The sequence below is a fragment of the Zingiber officinale genome, chromosome 8B (assembly GCF_018446385.1).
Source record: "Zingiber officinale cultivar Zhangliang chromosome 8B, Zo_v1.1, whole genome shotgun sequence".
In the NCBI taxonomy this organism is placed as follows: domain Eukaryota; kingdom Viridiplantae; phylum Streptophyta; class Magnoliopsida; order Zingiberales; family Zingiberaceae; genus Zingiber; species Zingiber officinale.
The window spans coordinates 100,373,940-100,392,232 of record NC_056001.1 but is presented as its reverse complement, the minus strand read 5'-3'; the positions used below and the strand labels follow the sequence as shown (position 1 = coordinate 100,392,232).

General features: G+C 38.4%; 2 protein-coding genes and 1 non-coding gene across 3 annotated transcripts; 1 reads left to right on the top strand and 2 right to left on the bottom strand.

The window, feature by feature from the left end:
* Positions 1-2,136: 2,136 nt before the first annotated feature.
* LOC122014092 (zinc finger MYM-type protein 1-like) lies at positions 2,137-3,294 on the bottom strand. The gene has a single exon (XM_042570279.1). It carries the CDS (start codon positions 3,292-3,294, stop codon positions 2,137-2,139), a length of 1,158 nt encoding a protein of 385 aa, XP_042426213.1.
* A 255-nt stretch (positions 3,295-3,549) lies between these two features.
* Positions 3,550-7,461, bottom strand: LOC122014091. The gene is made up of 2 exons (XM_042570277.1): positions 7,355-7,461; positions 3,550-3,913 (listed from the first exon to the last, which is right to left on the bottom strand). Exons 1-2 carry the CDS (start codon positions 7,459-7,461, stop codon positions 3,550-3,552), a joined length of 471 nt encoding a protein of 156 aa, XP_042426211.1.
* An 8,659-nt stretch (positions 7,462-16,120) lies between these two features.
* LOC122018204 lies at positions 16,121-16,226 on the top strand. Its single transcript, XR_006121635.1, has one exon. It is a non-coding gene; the product is annotated as a small nucleolar RNA R71 (small nucleolar RNA).
* Positions 16,227-18,293: the final 2,067 nt, after the last annotated feature.

The window sequence follows — 18,293 nt, the reverse complement described above, 5'->3', positions numbered from 1 at the left end:
CCTTCTTCATCCTTTGGTGGTGTGAAACCTTCCTTGACTGAGAACCACATGGCAATGTCGGTCTTGAGGTAATACTCCATGCGGCCCTTCCAATAATGAAAATCTGCTCCTTCGAAGTAGGGTGGTCGATTTGTGCTAAAGCCTTCCTTCATAGCCATCCTTGTTTGCTCTTTTGGGTGTTAATCCGAATCAAAGAGCCCCTTGCTCTGATACCACTTGTTGGGATCTTAGATGGCTAGAGGGGGGTGAATAGCCTCTTCAAAAACTTAAACAAAACTTCTACACAGATAATTGTTAGCACAGCGGAATTAGACAACTAAAGGAAAGAAAAACACAAGCACACTAACACTAGGATTTACGAGGTTCGGGGATAACTTGCCCCTACTCCTCGGCGTGTCCGTAAGGTGGACGACTCCTTGATCTTCGGTAGATCGCACCCCGGATAACTTTCGGCTACAAATCCTCCTTCTCGGTGGAGTAACCTCCCCACAACGTCTCAAGAAATATCTAAGTTAAAGCACGAGACTTACAGAAGCTCGGTGGCAAAGGAGAATAAAAATGCTTACAACCACGCGAGGATCAGTAGCAGAACAGAGATCGCAGTTCACCCGAGAGCTCAAGAACTTCGGACACAGCACAGACTTTTTTTTCAAGCTTTCTTGTTATCGTTCTATTCTCTCCTCTCGCTGTTTTTACTGCTTCTCAAACCTGATCTCTGCTGTCACCGATCTGGTCCAAAACTGCGCAAATCAGCGCTGCAGCCAATCCCTCTTCCTCCTTACCTGGTTCTCTGAACTCACACCAATGATATCACAGTCATCACTGGCGTCTTCTGAGCTCGAACCAATCCCCAGGAGTCAAGCAGATCGCAGCCCAATCGCAATCAGAAACCCAGTGAACGTTGATGCCTCAAATGCATCTGTTGTAGCAAATCACAGTGTAAAGAGCACTTGTCTTCTTCTCTTAATGAAGCTCAATTTGAATTCAACCATGAGAGTGTGACCTGCAACCTGCAAGCTAAAAAGACTCACAGCAGATGGTTAAAAACAGATGGGTGAAAACAAATACGGCAATCAGAAAAAGTGCATGCAAAACAAACAATACCGTGGATCGGTCTGCAGACCGATCCACGCTTTCTGGATCATCGCTGATCGGTCTGCGGACCGATCAGGCACTAATCTGATCGGTCCCCAGACCGATCAGATGTCGCTCTTTCCAAATACGCGCAGCTTCTGATCGGTCTGCGGATCGATCAGGCACTAATCTGATCGGTCCCGAGACCGATTAGATGTCGCTCTTCCCAAGCGCTTACAGCCTCCTGATCGGTCTCCAGTCCGATCAGTAAAATCACAGTAGGCTACTGATCGATTTCTGATCGGTCTGCAGACCGATCAGTAATCGTTCAGTAGCCACTGATCGATTCCTGATCGGTCGGCAGACCGATCAGGTGTCCAAGGTTTCACTGGATCGGTCTGCCGACCGATCCAGCTTCTCGACTCAGTCCTGGTCGAGCCCTCTCTGACCTAGTCCGGAGAACTGAGCTCCCTAGCCCTCTCCGACTTCATCTGGTCCTAGAGAACGAGCTACCGAACCCTCTCTGACTCCGCATGCCAAGTTTCCTTCTTGGACTTTTCAACACCAGATGTCCGATCACCCTTGATCCATCTGGATTTTCCCTTGCCTGGCTTCACTCACCAGGACTTGCACCTAGCTTCACTCACTAGGGTTTTCACCTGGCTTCACTCACCAGGACTTTCCAACTGCCTAACATCCCAGTTAGGACTTTCTCAATCAGGTCAACCTAGTCAACCTAGATTAGTAATTAATCTGAGTTAAATATCTGATACAAACTTAAATCAGTGTCAACAGCAAAACAACATCCAGGTCAGACTGTATCAACAAAAAGAAATCCAAAAAGATCTTCATATTCCTCATATTGCTCAAACCTTTTCTTCAATGACCCAATTGTTTGATCTACTATGAACAAGAAATAATGAACTCTAAAAGCTTCCTCAACAGATTCTTGAGATAGTTTCGAAGACTCATATGTAACCTCATCAAAATTCCTTTTTCTATATATTTGTCTTTTTTCAGGAAAAACAAGATCAATCTCCATTGTTGAAGCAAGTTCTTTTGCTATATTGATAGCTTATCCAAATCTCCAGATTCTCTATACTCTTCAAAAGAAGCAATTAACCCCTTAATCTTGGTCATAGCAACGTCAATAAGCATGTTTTCAGATTGTAAGCTTTTGCTAACATTATTAACTTTACCCAATATCTCATACCAAATAATCATACCCACTAAAAACTCAAAATTTTCAAGTTCAAATGTTGCTAAAGACTTAGCTTCACTTCTTATTTTAGAGTTAGTGTCTTTTTCTTCTGCAACTTGAAGTAAAGCTTCTCTGATTTGTTGAGCTTGAAGTGCCACTGCTTTTACACTTTCAGTACGACTTTCCCATCGAGTGATTGACAATGGCTTGAGAGTTAAACCTTTTATCGTTACATGATCTATCAAAATCTTCCACCTCTTTGTAGAATGAGAAAATATTGTATAAATCCGTTCTACTACTCCAAAAAAGTCTTTCGCTTTTCCACAGGAATTTGCAATATCACAAAGTGTTAAATTCAAACAATGACAACCACATGGAGTATACAATGCTCTAGGATTTATATCCAACAATTTTTTTTGTATGCCTTGGTGCCTCCCTTTCATATTTGCCCCATTATCATATCCCTGCCCTCTCACATTATTAATATCAAGATCAAAACTCTTTAACACATTTTGTAGTTCTTCAAAGAAGTCTTGTCCTGTTGTATCATCCACTTTTAAAAATCCCAAAAAGTATTCTTCTACTTTCATTAGGCTTGTAGAAACATCAACACATCTTATAACTAAAGTCATTTGCTCTTGGTTACTAACATCAGGAGTGCAATCAAGTATTACAGAAAAGAACTTACCTTTTTTAATGATTTCAAGAATAGAACTCTTTATTTGAGAAGCTAACAAGCATATCAATTCATTCTGAATTTTGTGGCTAAGATAATGATGATGTGTATTTCTTTCAATATGTTCCCTCATCACTGAGTCCCACTCAGCAATCATCTCAATAGCAGCCATAAAATTTCCATTGTTATCATCATAAAGTTTCTCATTACTACCACGAAATGCTATATTTTGTTTAGCCAAAAATTTCACAAGTGAAATTAATCGGTGTAATACCTTCCTCCAATGCTCTTTTGCCTTCTTGATTTGATCTTGAACAGCATGATCAATTGTTGTACCCTTCATTAACCTGATACGCAACTCAGACCAACTAACATAATAATTGATATGCTCAATACTTGTCTCGTGTTCTTTAAGTCTGCTATTAAGATGCCCTCAATCACAGTATCCCTCATTTGCTAGTTGACTTGGTTGAGGCCCCCTTTTGAACAACTTGCAACAAAAACAAAATGCTTTATCAAGTGTTTGTGAGTAGACCAACCAATCTCTATGGTGCTTTTGACCATTTTGCAAAATCCGAGTATAGAAATCTGAAGAGAATCATCTATTTGATCTATCTTTGGGACCTTTCCCTGTTAATACATCTCTTATAGGGCCCTTTTCCACTAATTGATCCTTCCACTTAGGATTTAAATTCTCCAAATTTTTAGGATCAAAAATGTCAAGTGGAATTGATGAACTTGGTTCTTCATTCACTTCATTAATAGCATCATCATCACTTTCAGAATAATTATTTTTAAAGTCTAAATCATCACCACTTTCATTGTCTTCAATCTCATTCACATCTCCCTCTATATCATTTTCAATGGCTAAGCCTTCATGTAATTCATTACCATTGTTTTCTTGTTTTTCTTCATTAACCAAATCTTCAAGTGATGAATTTTTTGATTCTTTGACAATAAATCTGTCAATTGCCCCTCTTTGAGACTCAATAAATTCTTCAACTCTTTTTCTTTTTTTTTCCGTTTATCATGTCCTGATAGATACTTCCTAGTATCAGACATTCTAATTTTCTATAAAAAAAAAATCAAACTCTCAAACAACCACTTATTATAGATATTAGACAAGCATTTATTATAAAATGTTCATTTTGCAACTCAATTTCCTATGAAAATGAATCCTTGCTCCATGGAGCTATTGAGAAACACAATCACAAGTTAGTATGAATAACTCAATCATATATGCACATGAATGTAAGGTAGATAGGTAAAATTCTACAAGCTGATAAGTTGCAAGTTAAGAGTTTGATATCTTGCATTTCACATTTGTACAATTAGAAATCTTGCAATAGGGACTTCATTTTCTAAAAATGAGAAGTAACTTTGTAGATAACATATTAACATTTATCATGGAATAAAACAACATGCTAATTGCTAAGTAAAACATATGAGAAGGAAAAATATGATTCATATGAAGATAAGTGTACTATCAAATAGTCTTTGTATATAATAATTATTTACATTGAAATGAAAGTTGCACCTTCAAATCTAATTATTGTAGTAAAATGTGAACAAATTAATGGACTTCAAATTACTAGTTTAGACGATACATTAATCTTTGTTTGAGTAACTAATGGATCATTACTGCTACTCATTGATCTCGAAGTTGCAAGTTGAATCTCTATGAAAGAAAAATTATTTTTACAGCAACCCAAAAAAAAATAGAAATAATGCACACTTTGTCCACTAGCATATGGAAGCTTTCTGTCTGTGTGAATTCTCATCAATTTCTGCTGGAAAATTGATTTCTATAATTAATTAATTAATTGACTAATAACAAGAATAGAATTAATTTTCTCAGGTGAGTGAGAAGTCACAAACTGAACAAGGCTAATTAGATTCACACCAGCAAAATCCAAGAACAATTTCTAGGGTTTGGATAATTGCATAAGTGCATTGTAAGCGTGTAACAGAAGAAAATCACATATTTGCATGATTGTGCAAGCTAATTGCATGTCATCCTACAATCGAACATGTAAATAAATAATTAGCTTTATTTAACAAGTAATACTACCTGCCTTCGGCGAATTGTGCGAGCCTTCAGCGAACAGCGAACAGCGAGCCTTCGGCGAACAGCAAAAGCAGAAAAGGCGGCACTTTTAGGTTTAGCGAAGATGGAGGGGCAGTGGTTATTTTTTTAGCACTTTTACAAAAAAAACCCATAATAATTTATAATTTATAAGTAGATCCTTTTAATTAAATTTTTTACATGGGTTAAAGTGGGCCCTCTAAGAAATGGGGCCCTGTGCATTAGCCCCATGTTGACCGCATCAGGGCCGGTTCTAACACAGACAATCGCTAACACAAGTCTTTTTTACTTTTTTCAGAATCTTCAGCAACTCCTACTCCAAGGTCCACACTCATGAAGTACTTTCGTTAGACAATCACTATCACTTTGAAAATGTTTATAAAATTTAAGTACAAGAATTATTAAATACAATACCGACAATAGAAGTAATTACTTGAGCATTAGTTGTCGGAGTAGCCTTTGGGTGTCATCAGAGTCTTCTCAAAGCAACATGCAAGTACGAAAGTTGGAGTGAGTGATGTCTTGAAGCTTCTGCTTGAAGTCCTTTTTATAGGCTATTTTTGGGCTCCCGGACCACCCACGGGCGCCTCCAATAAGGCCTAAGACCTCGCTGACTTATCCTCCTCCGAGCGCCTAGACTGCCCCCGGGCGCCTGGAGTACTGACGCGGCTACACCTTAATAAAACTCTCTCTAAAAATTTATCCATCTCTGAGTGTTTAAACCTGTCCAAGCGCTTAGACTATGGCGTATGTTGGTTAATCAGTGTGTGACATCTCAACTCGATTAGTCTCCCGTTCGACCCCTTTCCAAGCACTTGGACCAACTCCGAGCGCCCAGACCTTTGAGCCCCTAGAGCCCCTTGTTCAGCCACTTTGCAGCTTTGATTCCCTACAAAATACGTTAGTCCAAGCAATAAAAATTACTATGCAAAACAGAGTTTACACATAAAAAACATGATAATTTATGACTTAGATCCTATCTTCCCGAGACTAGGATCTAGTCATGGCCTCATCTTAGATTTCCCGAATGGCTCTAAGCTGGACCGTGCCTATAATCCCATCGGGATGCATCCTCACTTGATTTCTCTCCTTCGGTGACTTACCTCACTTACTATTTATAGTCCATTATCTTACCTTTTGACCTACCAGGTCTTCTCGCTAGTTGTCAAGTGTTAGTCTCCGCAAGTGTACGGAAATATCGCAAGTAATATAAAAGATTATCGTATCCACAGGGACTAGAATAAGCACTAAGAATGTCTCAAAGCGAATTAGCTAGACAACAAATCAATGGATTAACAAAGTCTAAGTGTAACTATGAAAAGTAAACAAAAGATTGAAAGAATAGGCAACAAGAATAAAGGCAATGATAAGGGATATTCTAGGAGTTTTGGTTTCTTTGTAATGTTCTTTAATGTAAATGATCTACCAAATCTTTTTTCTCAATTGTCCATCATTTGTAGAAGGTTGTCGGTTCTCTCTTGCAATAGAGAACCGACCTAGGATTGAAATTCATACCTAGATTGATCAATTAGGAATGAATCTATGTTGTCCTTACATGGGCTTGCCTGTCACGTGCGTCCCTCGGAAAATCAACATAGGAATCCGTCACTCATCAACCCATCAAGATATAAATATTAATGCATAAATCTATCCTACCCTCTTGAAATACCTAATTTTCCCTTCAAGATAATCCCTCAAACGTCCTTACACGGGCATGTTCCTATCACGAAGATCCCTTGGAAAATTGAATGAAGAATTACCTCTATAAGATCCATAAGATATCCAAACATTCAATCAAGCATGGTAATTAAGCACAATCACAACATTCCACGCAAGATCAAATAGATACAAAACAGGACAAAATCATAGAAATGGGAAATTGGCATATCCATAAGAGTTTTACATCAAGATTTCTTTACAAATACTCCCTCCATCCTAGAACAAGAGATCTACTCCATAAATCGAAGAAAGAATCCAAAAGAAACAAAGATTATAAGCATTTCTAATCCCTCAAATCCAAGAAAGGAGAGAAAGAAAACTTATCTACGGAGAAGAATGGTCTTTGGATCCAATCCTTCCATCTTGGAGTCGAATCGGTGAAGATCTTCCCTTAGATCGCCCAGAAATCCACCCAAGAATGGAAGGAATAGTCCAAATCTTCCTTTCTCCCAAAGGGGAGAAGATCCCCTTTCAAATCAAGGAGGAAGGCTTATATAAAGGCGAGGTTTGGGCGCCACACGGCCCCGAGGCACGACCGTGTGAGGTTCACACCGCCTGCCTCACTCCCCTCTCTGCACAACTCACGGTCGTGGCACACCCTGCATCTGCTACCTTCACATGGCCTTGTAGATCTACATGGCCTGAGCAGTCTCTGGCACTGGAGATCTCGCACGGCCGTATAGTGTACACGGCCAGGCCCTTCATGGTCTCTGGAAACCTCACACGGCCGTGTAGATCTACACGGCCATGTAAGTCTTCAACACTAGAATGCTAGTATGACCGTGTACTGCACACGGTGTAACAACCCAAATTTCCCTATTTCGAGTTCTAATTATCCTTAAAAATATTTGGAAATACTTTTAAAATATTCTAGAGATTCTTAGAAATTTTTAGAATATTTTTATACAATTTTTGGAAGTCGTTTGATATTTTTACAAAACAAACCGTACCTTAAGTTAATTCGGCTGACCAGGTGTTCTGGCGGCTGTTTGTGATTAAGAAAGAGTGGAATTATATTTAAGTAGGAGTTAATAAATCGGAAATAAATAGGAACAAAAGGGTTGCGGCCGAGATTCGAACTCGCAGCCTCCGACCGAACCCAAAGCCTTAAGCAAACCGAGTTAGCCAAGTGATCAAGCGGTTCTTTCGTGAACAAATCAACAGCGAAATATATTTATGGAGTTGATAACAGAAATTACCTTAGGTTATAAAAGAGGGCTTAAGTGATTTTCGAGAAATTAAAAAAAAACTAACTTTTCCCTTCTCCTCTCTCGGCGACGGCGTTTTCTCTCGGGCAAAAATGCAGCGAGCAGCCCGGCGTCTCCGGCGGCCGGTGAACGCCCCTCTCTGTGAAGTCTTCGCACCATCGAGCCCCTCTCGTCAAGAAGAGCAAGTGGGCGCAAGGAGAGGTCAAGAACTTGAGTTTTCTTCGAACCCTAGAAGCTGTAGAGTCCTCTTCTCCGGTTGTAAGTCCAAGAATAACGAGGTAAGTTGCTACTCACCTGCAGTAGGATAGCTCCGAAGTATATTCCGTACTCCTCTCCTTGTTTCCGAAGTTTAGAGTAGCTATGGAGTTGTTTTTTGTTTCTTGTTAGATTCTGGTTTTTCCGAAGAATGAGGTATAGAACGGAGCTTTGAGGTTTTCTGCTATGACCATTAATTCTGAACCTGCTAGGTTGAATATGAGATCACCGAATTTGCTGTGGCACTGATCATCTTTGAGTTGCCTGCATTATGCTTGATGATAAAGTTAAATACTTGAAGTCTAAAAAGCAAGATGTCGATGGAGCTTGTATATTCCTTCTTTGTATGTGGGATAATTCCTTTAAGATGCATGTAGTTCACAAAAAAAAAGAAATTGGCCTTCTTTCTTAGTTTATAACTGCAGTAATGGCCATATTAGGAGCACATGTAACAAGTCTATAGATCAAGCAAAATCTGATGGTAAATGTATGAACTATAACAAAAAAGGAAACATGATAGATAGAGTTTCTAGTTTTTCCTTTGTTGTTTGAACTTACCTTGCTGAGCATGTTTTGTTTTCATTTACCCTTAGTTGATCATGTGCGGATTTCATTAAGTTATAATGTAGAATTTTATTAAGCATTTTTATTGAGCTTAAGTGCAGATTTTTATAAGTATAGTATGCAATGTTTCAATTGTTTTTAGTTCTTTTTAGTATGAGATAGTTCTATGCTTTTAGGTTGCTTGTGACCTTAAACAGATTCAGTTTTGTTGGTTTAGCTTTAGAATAGCTAGAGATTTTTGAGTAGCATGCATTCTTTGCTCTCTTTCTTTACCTCTGTTGTAGCAAGATTTAAGTTTTAATTCCAACAAGTTTTAGATTTAGTTTAAGCTTGTATGATATGCAGACTTTCGTAAGTATTGCTTGCAGATTTTAGATAAGCTTAGTATGCAGATTTGTTAAGCTTAGTATGCAAATTTTAGATAAGCTTAATATGTAGATTTTTGTTAAGCTTTGCATACAGATTTATGTTATGCTTTGTATACAGATTTTTGTTTAAGCATTTCAGTGTTAGAATTTGTTTAAACATTTCAGCTTTGTAAGAGACATTCTTTTATAAGAAAAGTATAAGAAAGATGAAGAAAAGTATAAGAAAGATAAAGAAAAGAAAGAAAAGGCCAAGGCTTTAAGTAGATCCCGAAGTCAAGACTTTAGGGATTTTGGCACACAAGGTGCTAAAGAAAATGCCGAGGCATTATATAGAAGTATTAAAAGATAACAAGTATTTTACTTTTATCAGTGGCACTGTGTTGGACTCTCTGTCCTTGGGCTGGGCTCCCATAGTCGTCCCTAGGTTTAGATAACCTAGTAGTAACGGCTCGGCCGACGGTCGACGGTCGACGACCATAGGGTCGCCAAATGGGCCGCCGAATGGGTCGGGTCGTTACAAAAGTAAAAGCACAGTTGTCGGGCCCAAGAGAAGTTGATTATTATTTTGAAGTATTATAAGTATAAGTTTTTTTGAAAGTTTTACATAAGTATAAAGTATTAAAGAATAAGTCTTTAAACAAGTGGAATAAGATTCAGAAGGTGTTTAGAATTCAGTAAGTTTAGTTCTTTATTCTACCATGTTTATCTAGTGGATGAGTAGTTTTCATGTTTACCTATTAGATGAGTAGCATGATTAGCAATTAGAATTACATGAGTAGATTTCTTAGCTTTTCTTTGCTATTAGTTTGACATGAGCAGTTATGTTTATGCTTTATTTCTTTTTAGAGCATATAGTTTTTAGTTCTTTTCGTATACATGCACATTCGTGTTTTTGTGAGTTAGATAGCGCTTACTAAGTAAATTTTGCTTATAGACTACACTTCCTCTTACTGCAGATACAGGAAAGGAAAAGATATAGAAAGGAAGGCGACAAGGTGGCGCGGATGGTGTGTGATGCCAGGACTTAGAAGCCTTGGGACTTAGTTTAAGAATTTACTAAGATTGTCATTTATTAAGAATGTATTAGATGAGTCATTTAGTCTTCCACTGTTAGTTAATTGTATGTTTTTATTTTGTTTCCGCTATTCATTACTTGCATGATTTGATTTCATTAAACTGCGTGGTGATGTTATTCCTTTTGTGTGTTTGATATGTGTTCCAGCCGCCTGTGGCTGTGTATATTATGTTATGTATGTCAGTTTAAGGTCACCGGTACAGGGGAGACTTTGCCGAAATTTTTCGGTAGGGTTTCCATGTGATTTTTAATCATACCGGTTAAGTAGAGTTAGTAGTTAAGTAATGGTCATCCTTAGAGAGTAGTAGTAGTAAGAAGGGTGGTCGTTACACACGGCCTACTCCTGTTGGCTCCATAATTTGACACAATCGTGTGAGGTTCACACAGCCGTGGCAACTTCCTTCTCTGTTTTAGCCACATGGCTAGAAATCTCCACATGACCAGGGAAACCCCCCGTGGCAGGGCCGTGTGAGGTTCAGGAATGATGCCTTCCTCCTTTTCTTTGCTTACAGATTTGGCCTTGAACATGAAATCTTCACCAAATTCGACTCCTGTGTACAAAAAATACACAAAAGCATATCTCTGAACAAAAAGAGTAAATATGCTAAAAGGAAAGCTGGAAGTACGAAAATAAGTAGACAAAGCATGTACAAAGTATGTGAATGTGCGTCAAAATATGCTAACAAGTGTATATAATTTACGCACATCACACCCCCAGACTTAAACCTTTGCTTGCCCTCAAGCAAAATGTTGCAATCTAAATTCATATGCTCTACAATGTTCTCATATCCCTAATGCATTCTCCTAACTCTATCAAAAGGTTTCATTAGTAAGCATGATCATGAAAATAAGTTAAGTATCGCTCAAGCATAAGTACCATGTGCACAGTGCGAAAACAACTCAAAACTCTTCAAGTTTCAATTTATGTCCTAGTCAAGTCGTCATCAAATTTGAATTCCTAATGTTTCCAGCGATAGACAAATAACCAGTGATAGGCACTTACTTGCCAAACACTTGGTTCATATTTCTCAATCAACCCATGGTCTCAAAGGCGTGCTCAATCTCAAGAGAAGCTAAGCAGTCATTTCCCCAGTAACCTAACTCGGTCTCAAAGGGGTGACTTGCTAGATTCCACTCACGACAACTATTTTTTATATCCCTTATTCACTTTTTTCCTTTACTTTTTTTTTTACATTTTTTTTCATAAGTATTTGCATTGTGCAAATCTTATTTCACAAGTGTACTTTTAGCACAAATGTTGGGATATTTTGATTTTTCCAAATCGGCTTACATGATTTGAGCCTCATCCAGTAACCAAAATGAAGTTTGAGAAATTACCATGGAAACCAAGTACTAAACAAACAAGATGAATCATGACTATTTCAATAATATCAATCATTCAAGCATCAAGTCAAAGTGTAGTGAAAATAAGATCCTTAAGGTCAAGCCAAGACTAAAACTCATCTCCATAAGATACTTAGATTACATCATGCTACTCAAGATAGAGAAAAGAGGTACACTAGGCATACTACTAACATTATTTGAACATCATGAATCTAGATAATGAACATGCTAACATTTAATCTTGAAGATAAAAAAGCATATAAGTGAAGTTTGATGTTCTCAAGATGTATGCCACAAGATTTCAAAAGACAGTCAAGTGACTATCAAAACAAGCAATCAAAGCAAGACAAACGAAATAAAGTGCAAAACAAAAACTAAACATGCAGAAAACAAGCAAAAACTGAAAACTAGAATGCAAAAAGAAATCAAGTTTGACAACCCCCAGACTCAAACTTTTCATCGTCCCGATGAAATCAATATGGTGGAGGTGGAGGTGGAGGTGGAGGGGGACGAGGAAAAGGGTGCCTACGACGTGGTTAGCCAATGGGAAAACTAGGAAAACCTGGAGTTTCGCTCAGGATTATATGATACTCAAACAAAGCATCTACTTGTTGGCTAGTGACACTCATGCTTTGCATAAAATCCCTCATTCTAGCTTGATCCGTATCATAATCCTGGACAAATTCGGCCACTTGACCCTGAAAGTTCCTCGTGAACTGAAAGTGCTCTTATACTTCTCTAAACTGATTATCTGATAAAGAGAAGCGACCTTCCAACATTCTTCGTTGGGCATCATGCTTCTCATGAAGCGATTCTAGAGAAGTACGAAAATCAGAAAAATCAAATCTGGAGGGACCCGTACCATAGGCAAAAGACTGCCTAGCAGGATCTGGATGTCCGGAAGGCTGCGGGTATCCAGATGTCGAGGGCTCAATATGTGGCCCAGTATCTCTGGATATAGAGGGAACATTTTCAGGATCTGAATCAGTGATTACCCAATTAGCAGAGTTGCTAATTGAAATTCGTTCGGGACAAGGAAGAGGTAGAGGAAAACCATTCCTCCTAGGAAATGCAAAATCATTCTCATCCCGAACAATCATCTTCATGGCAAGACATGCATCCATGTCGATCATATCGTTGCCATGAATAACTTCCAACCCTTCTAAGTCAAGTTCCAAGTTAATGGCTACTTGGGTAATCAAACCACCAAGCACTATTGATCCCGAAGATGCCCTCGTAGCACTCACCAAGGTTTGCAGAAAATGAAAATCGGAATCAAAATTAACCTTATGTAGCATAGCCCATAAATAATAAAGTTCTACTTTCTTGACGACTCCATTACTTTCCCCCCTACTAAAAATAGTTTTGCTCATGATTCTATGTAGATATCTAAAAATAGGGTTTTGCATGTGAGAAGCCTTGGCTCTAGAGGGCTCATAAGGATGATCTAATCCGGTGATTGAATTCCAAAAATGATTCCAATTAAACCTAGAATCAAACCTTCGAGAGCTGCCGGAAGACAATCCAAAACAAGTGTTAAAGTCACTAAATGTCCATTGAAAGTCTTGATTCATCAACGTAAAAGTTATCTTGCCAACAAAATCATCTTCATTGGCAAAATGGACATCTAGAGAACTTAGAAACTCCAAAACAAGTCGAGGATAAGTTGTTAGATGTGAGTACAACATATCACTCCAATCTAGGAACCCAATCATCCAATCTATATCATTTCTAATTCCTATCATATCTAAAATGATTGGGTCCATATACCTAGTACACACGATCTTTCTATTGACAAGAATTGTAAATCTAGTTACTTGATCATCATTTCTAAATACAATATTGAATTCATTGTCGTAATTACCTTCGTCGTGTGATGTCCTCTTTCCCTTGCCTTTGACCGGTTGTTTCCCCTTATCCTTGCTTGGCTCCTTCCCCTTGTCTCCACTTGATCCACCACCTCCCTTGCGTAGTTTCTTCAAAAGGTTGGACATAATATCAAGTTTGAGTGGGGATGGGTACTAATTATGGTTGGAGGAACTAGATCTTGAGGAAATAGGTCTCAAAGAACAAGATCTTTGGTTAAGGAAATGGAGATCTTAGATCTAAGAGAAGAGATGAATCTAGATCTAGGTGAAGTTTGTAGAGAAGGAAAAGTTTTAGACCTAGATTTGAGAATGTTTGAGAGAAGGGTTGAAGAAGAGAGGGGTTTTGGAGAGAAAAGGGTGTTAAGATGAAGAGGGTGTGTGGGGGGCACGGCCTGGATCTGGCCGTGTATAGGAGACACGGCATGGCAAAGTTTCTCCACACGGGCCGTGTAGATCTACACGGGCCGTGTAGATCTACATGGCCCCTTCCCTCTCCTTCTCGGGTTGAGTCACACGGTCGTGCCAATTGGCACGGCCATCTCCTTCTTCCTCATTGGTATCCATGCACGGTCGTGTCTAGGACACGGCCCCAACAACCTCCTCCTCTGGAATCAGCACACGGCCGTGTCAGATGACACGGCCAGTGCAGGCTTTTGCACTGGTTCCTTCACACGGTCGTGTGTGAGACACGGCCGAGAAGCTTTCCTCCTCTGGATTCTTCACACGGCAGTGTCTGGGACACGGCCAAGAAATTCTCCTCCTCTGGAGACTCCACACGGCCGTGTCATGTAGACACGGCCCAAGCATCTCCCTTCTCTGCACCATAAGCCTGGCCATGTGCAGCACACGGCCATGCTCTGTTTTGTTCCAATTGACACTTCTCCTCCTTTTTAGCTCTTCCAACACTTCCATGCCCATGAAGGAGTCATGGCCAGCTCATGATAGTGAAATTTCAACCTAAAAACAAAACAAAAACCAAGTAAAAACACTACTAATGAACAATAGAGACATGGAATGAAACTAACTAAAAAGAAACCCTTGGGTTGCCTCCCAAGAAGCGCTTATTTAAGGTCTTTAGCTCGACCAACCATTAGATTCATCTAAATCTTGCTCTTGGAGGGGTAAGATATTTTAGAACCCTCCTACCAGGGTTCTTGTTATGGAGAGAGCTTTCATCAATGGAGCTACAAAGTAAAGTATAACTCTCTCCATCTTCGTCTTCTTAAAAGTTTTTTCAGATGGTTGAAGACGGTTCAGATTGAGCTTCCAATCATTAGCTCAAGTGAAATCGGCACATGCAAAGAAAGTACAAATCTCCCATAAACATATTAGATAAGATAGAGTCATAACCATATTAAGATAAGCAGAATAAGAAATAAAAACTGAATCACATCCAACAAAGTCAATAATAGGTACCTTAATAAAAATTTTCAAAAGATCATAAGAAATACTAACCTTGCTTTACTGAGAAATACCTGATATTTCTAAACATGTGGATGTGATTTCCTCTGAATCAAATGATGGTTCTGGCTCAGGCTCAGGTGTTGGCGATATTAAAGATGGTGATTCTTGAGACTCAACTATATCTACATGAGTCCCTACACATTGGTCCACAACATGCTCAATCCTTGCAACTCTTACAACATCTAAGGAGTGTGTGGACAAAGGAGGTGATTCTTGAGATGTTGCTTCCACAACACAACTCCCTACACATTGTTCCATATCAACATCATCAACACAAACATCAAAAAACAAACCCACATCAATATCCTCAATAGGAGAATCAACTATAGGAGGATCAATAACTTCACTTGCAGTTTTAAATTGATCTACCACATCATCATCACCTGAAAATTTAATGTCACTACAACACCCTATAAAATTTAGAGATAGATCTGAAAACTTATTTACCACTGCTTTATCTTCATAATCCTCATCTGAAGAGTCTTCATCTTTATACAAATTCAAAAATCTGCACTCAACTTTACCAGTGTCAGAATTTTTTAAAGTCATAGTTCTCATTGACCCCCACTAACCTTTGTGGAAAAGGAACCCTTAGTGAAGGTCTTGGGAAAGGTACTTCTAATTTCCCATATTCCCTTTTAACTTGTGGAGGAGACTCAACTTGCTTATCTAGTGTTGGTATGATCAATCATTGAGGGAAAGGTACTTGTGGCATTTGTGAACTTACTAGAATAATGGAACTGAGTTCATGTGGTCTTCTATTGTTCTTCTCCTCAATTCTAAACATGTCCTTTAGAAGTTCTTCATGATTTTTTTCAATTCTCAACCCAACATCATCACACTTTTCACTAGATCTTTTTCTGCAAAGGAGGGGGATCTTCTTTAAACCAATTTGAAACAATACTTTCAATCTTTGCCCCTAAATGTTTGAACTCCCCGTTTTGTGACTTGTGATTTTCAAAACTGATAGATGGTTGAGTTACAATTTGTTTGACAGACTCTATAGCATTTATGGCTTGCACTCCTTGAATGTTTGAGGGAGATTTCATCCAACTTATATTCGACCATTCTTGGAGGTTCAATGTCACTTGATCAATTAACATATATGCTTCATCTACACTTTTATCCATAAAAGAACCCCCAGCTGATGAATCCAATAAACTCTTGTCTGAGAAAGAAATTCTCCCATAGAATATATGCAAAATCAACCATTTTTCAAAATCATGATGAGGGCACTGTCTTTGAAGACTCTTGAATCTATCCCATGCTTCAAAAAATGATTCTCCATATGCCTGAGCAAAATTTGTTATGCAATTCCTCATATACACTGTTCTGCTTGGAAGGAAAAAATGATCCAGAAATTGCTTCTCCAATTGTTCCCAACTTGTGATGCTTTGAGGATGAAGAGAATATAACCAAGTCCTTGCTTTATCCTTGATACTGAAAGGAAATGCCATCAATCGAACTGCATCTACTGACACTCCTTCACATTTCACCATATCACAAATCTCTAAAAATGTTTCAAGATGCAGATAAGGACTTTCTGATACTTCTCCTCCAAATTTGTGACCTTGTATCATAAAAATTAACTCTGCGTCTAGTTAGAAACTTTTTGCTTCAATTTGAGGTTCACAATGGGAGACAAAAATTTTACAGAAAAAGGTGTAGAAAAATTTCTCATGGGCCTGCTTGACATGTTAGTGCTCATGGATATTCAAGAAAAAAATTATAAAATGAAGAATCAAAGACAAGAAATAAAATGCAATATGAAAGCAAGAAAGAAAATACAAAATTTAAATTGCAAGAAGGAAAGTGCAAAATGAAAACAAGAAAGTAAAGATGAAAGGAAAAAGAAAAATGTCTAGAATAATTCATATACTAAAGATTGCAAGATATGTTTACAAAAGAAAAGAAGAAAGAAACTAGATCAAAAGAGAAAACAGAGAAAAGTTAGATTAGAGTGCTAGAAATCAAGAATGCAAAGTTAGAATTAGAATTAGAAATGCAACAAAAAGAATTGTCAAGAATTAGAAAGATATGCAAATGATGAAAACAGAATTCTAAAGATTAGTTTCAATTATGCTAATGAAAAGAAAAGAAATGTTATGTTTAGTTTAACTCAATTGATAATCCCTAATATTATAGCACAGTCGCCGGCAATGGCGCCAAAAACTTGTTAGTCTCCGCAAGTGTACGGAAATATCGCAAGTAATATAAAAGATTATCGTATCCACAGGGACTGGAATAAGCACTAAGAATGTCTCAAAGTGAATTAGCTAGACAATAAATCAATGGATTAACAAAGTCTAAGTGTAACTATGAAAAGGAAACAAAAGAATGAAAGAATAGGCAACAAGAATAAAGGCAATGATAAGGGATATTCTAGGAGTTTTGGTTTCTTTGTAAGGTTCTTTAATGTAAATGATCTACCAAATCCTTTTTCTCAATTGTCCATCATTTGTAGAAGGTTGTCGGGTCTCTCTTGAAAAAGAGAACCGACCTAGGACTGAAATCCATACCTAGATTGATCAATTAGGGATGAATCTATGTTGTCCTTACACGGGGCTTGCCTGTCACGTGCGTCCCTCGGAAAATCAACATAGGAATCCATCACTCATCAACCCATCAAGATATAAAGATTAATGCATAAATCTATCCTACCCTTTTGAAATACCTAATTTCCCCTTCAAGATAATCCCTCAAACGTCCTTACACGGGCATGTTTCTATCACGAAGATCCCTTGGAAAATCGAATGAAGAATTACCTCTACAAGATCCACAAGATATCCAAACATTCAATCAAGCATAGTAATTAAGCACAATCACAACATTCCACACAAGATCAAATAGATACAAAACAGGATAAAATCATAGAAATGGAAAATTGGCATATCCACAAGAGTTTTTACATCAAGATTTCCTTACAAATACTCCCTCCATCCTAGAACAAGAGATCTACTCCATAAATCGAAGAAAGAATTCGAAAGATACAAAGATTACAAGCATTTCTAATCCCTCAAATCCAAGAAAGGAGAGAAAGAAAACTTATCTACGGAGAAGAATGGTCTTCGGATCCAATCCTTCCATCTTGGAGTCGAATCGGTGAAGATCTTCCCTTAGATCGCCCAGAAATCCACCCAAGAATGGAAGGAATCATCCAAATTTTCCTTTCTCCCAAAGGGGAGAAGATCCCCTTTCAAATCAAGGAGGAAGGCTTATATAGAGGCGAGGTTTGGGCGCCACACGGCCCTAAGGCACGGCCGTGTGAGGTTCACACGGCCTGCCTCACTCCCCTCTCTGCACAACTCACACGGCCGTGGCATACCCTGCATCTGCTACCTTCGCATAGATGTGTAGATCTACACGGCCTGAGCAGTCTCTGGCACTGGAG

Excerpts from the sequence above, each read along its gene's own strand:
- LOC122014092 (XM_042570279.1), bottom strand. The coding sequence starts at position 3,294 with ATGAAGGGTACAACAATTGATCATGCTGTTCAAGATCAAATCAAGAAG.
- LOC122014091 (XM_042570277.1), bottom strand. The coding sequence starts at position 7,461 with ATGAAGGGCCTGGCCGTGTACACTATACGGCCGTGCGAGATCTCCAGT. Across the intron at positions 3,914-7,354 it reads GTGAAGGTAGCAGATGCAGG|ATTTATTGTCAAAGAATCAA; the intron begins GTGTGCCACGAC and ends GGCAATTGACAG.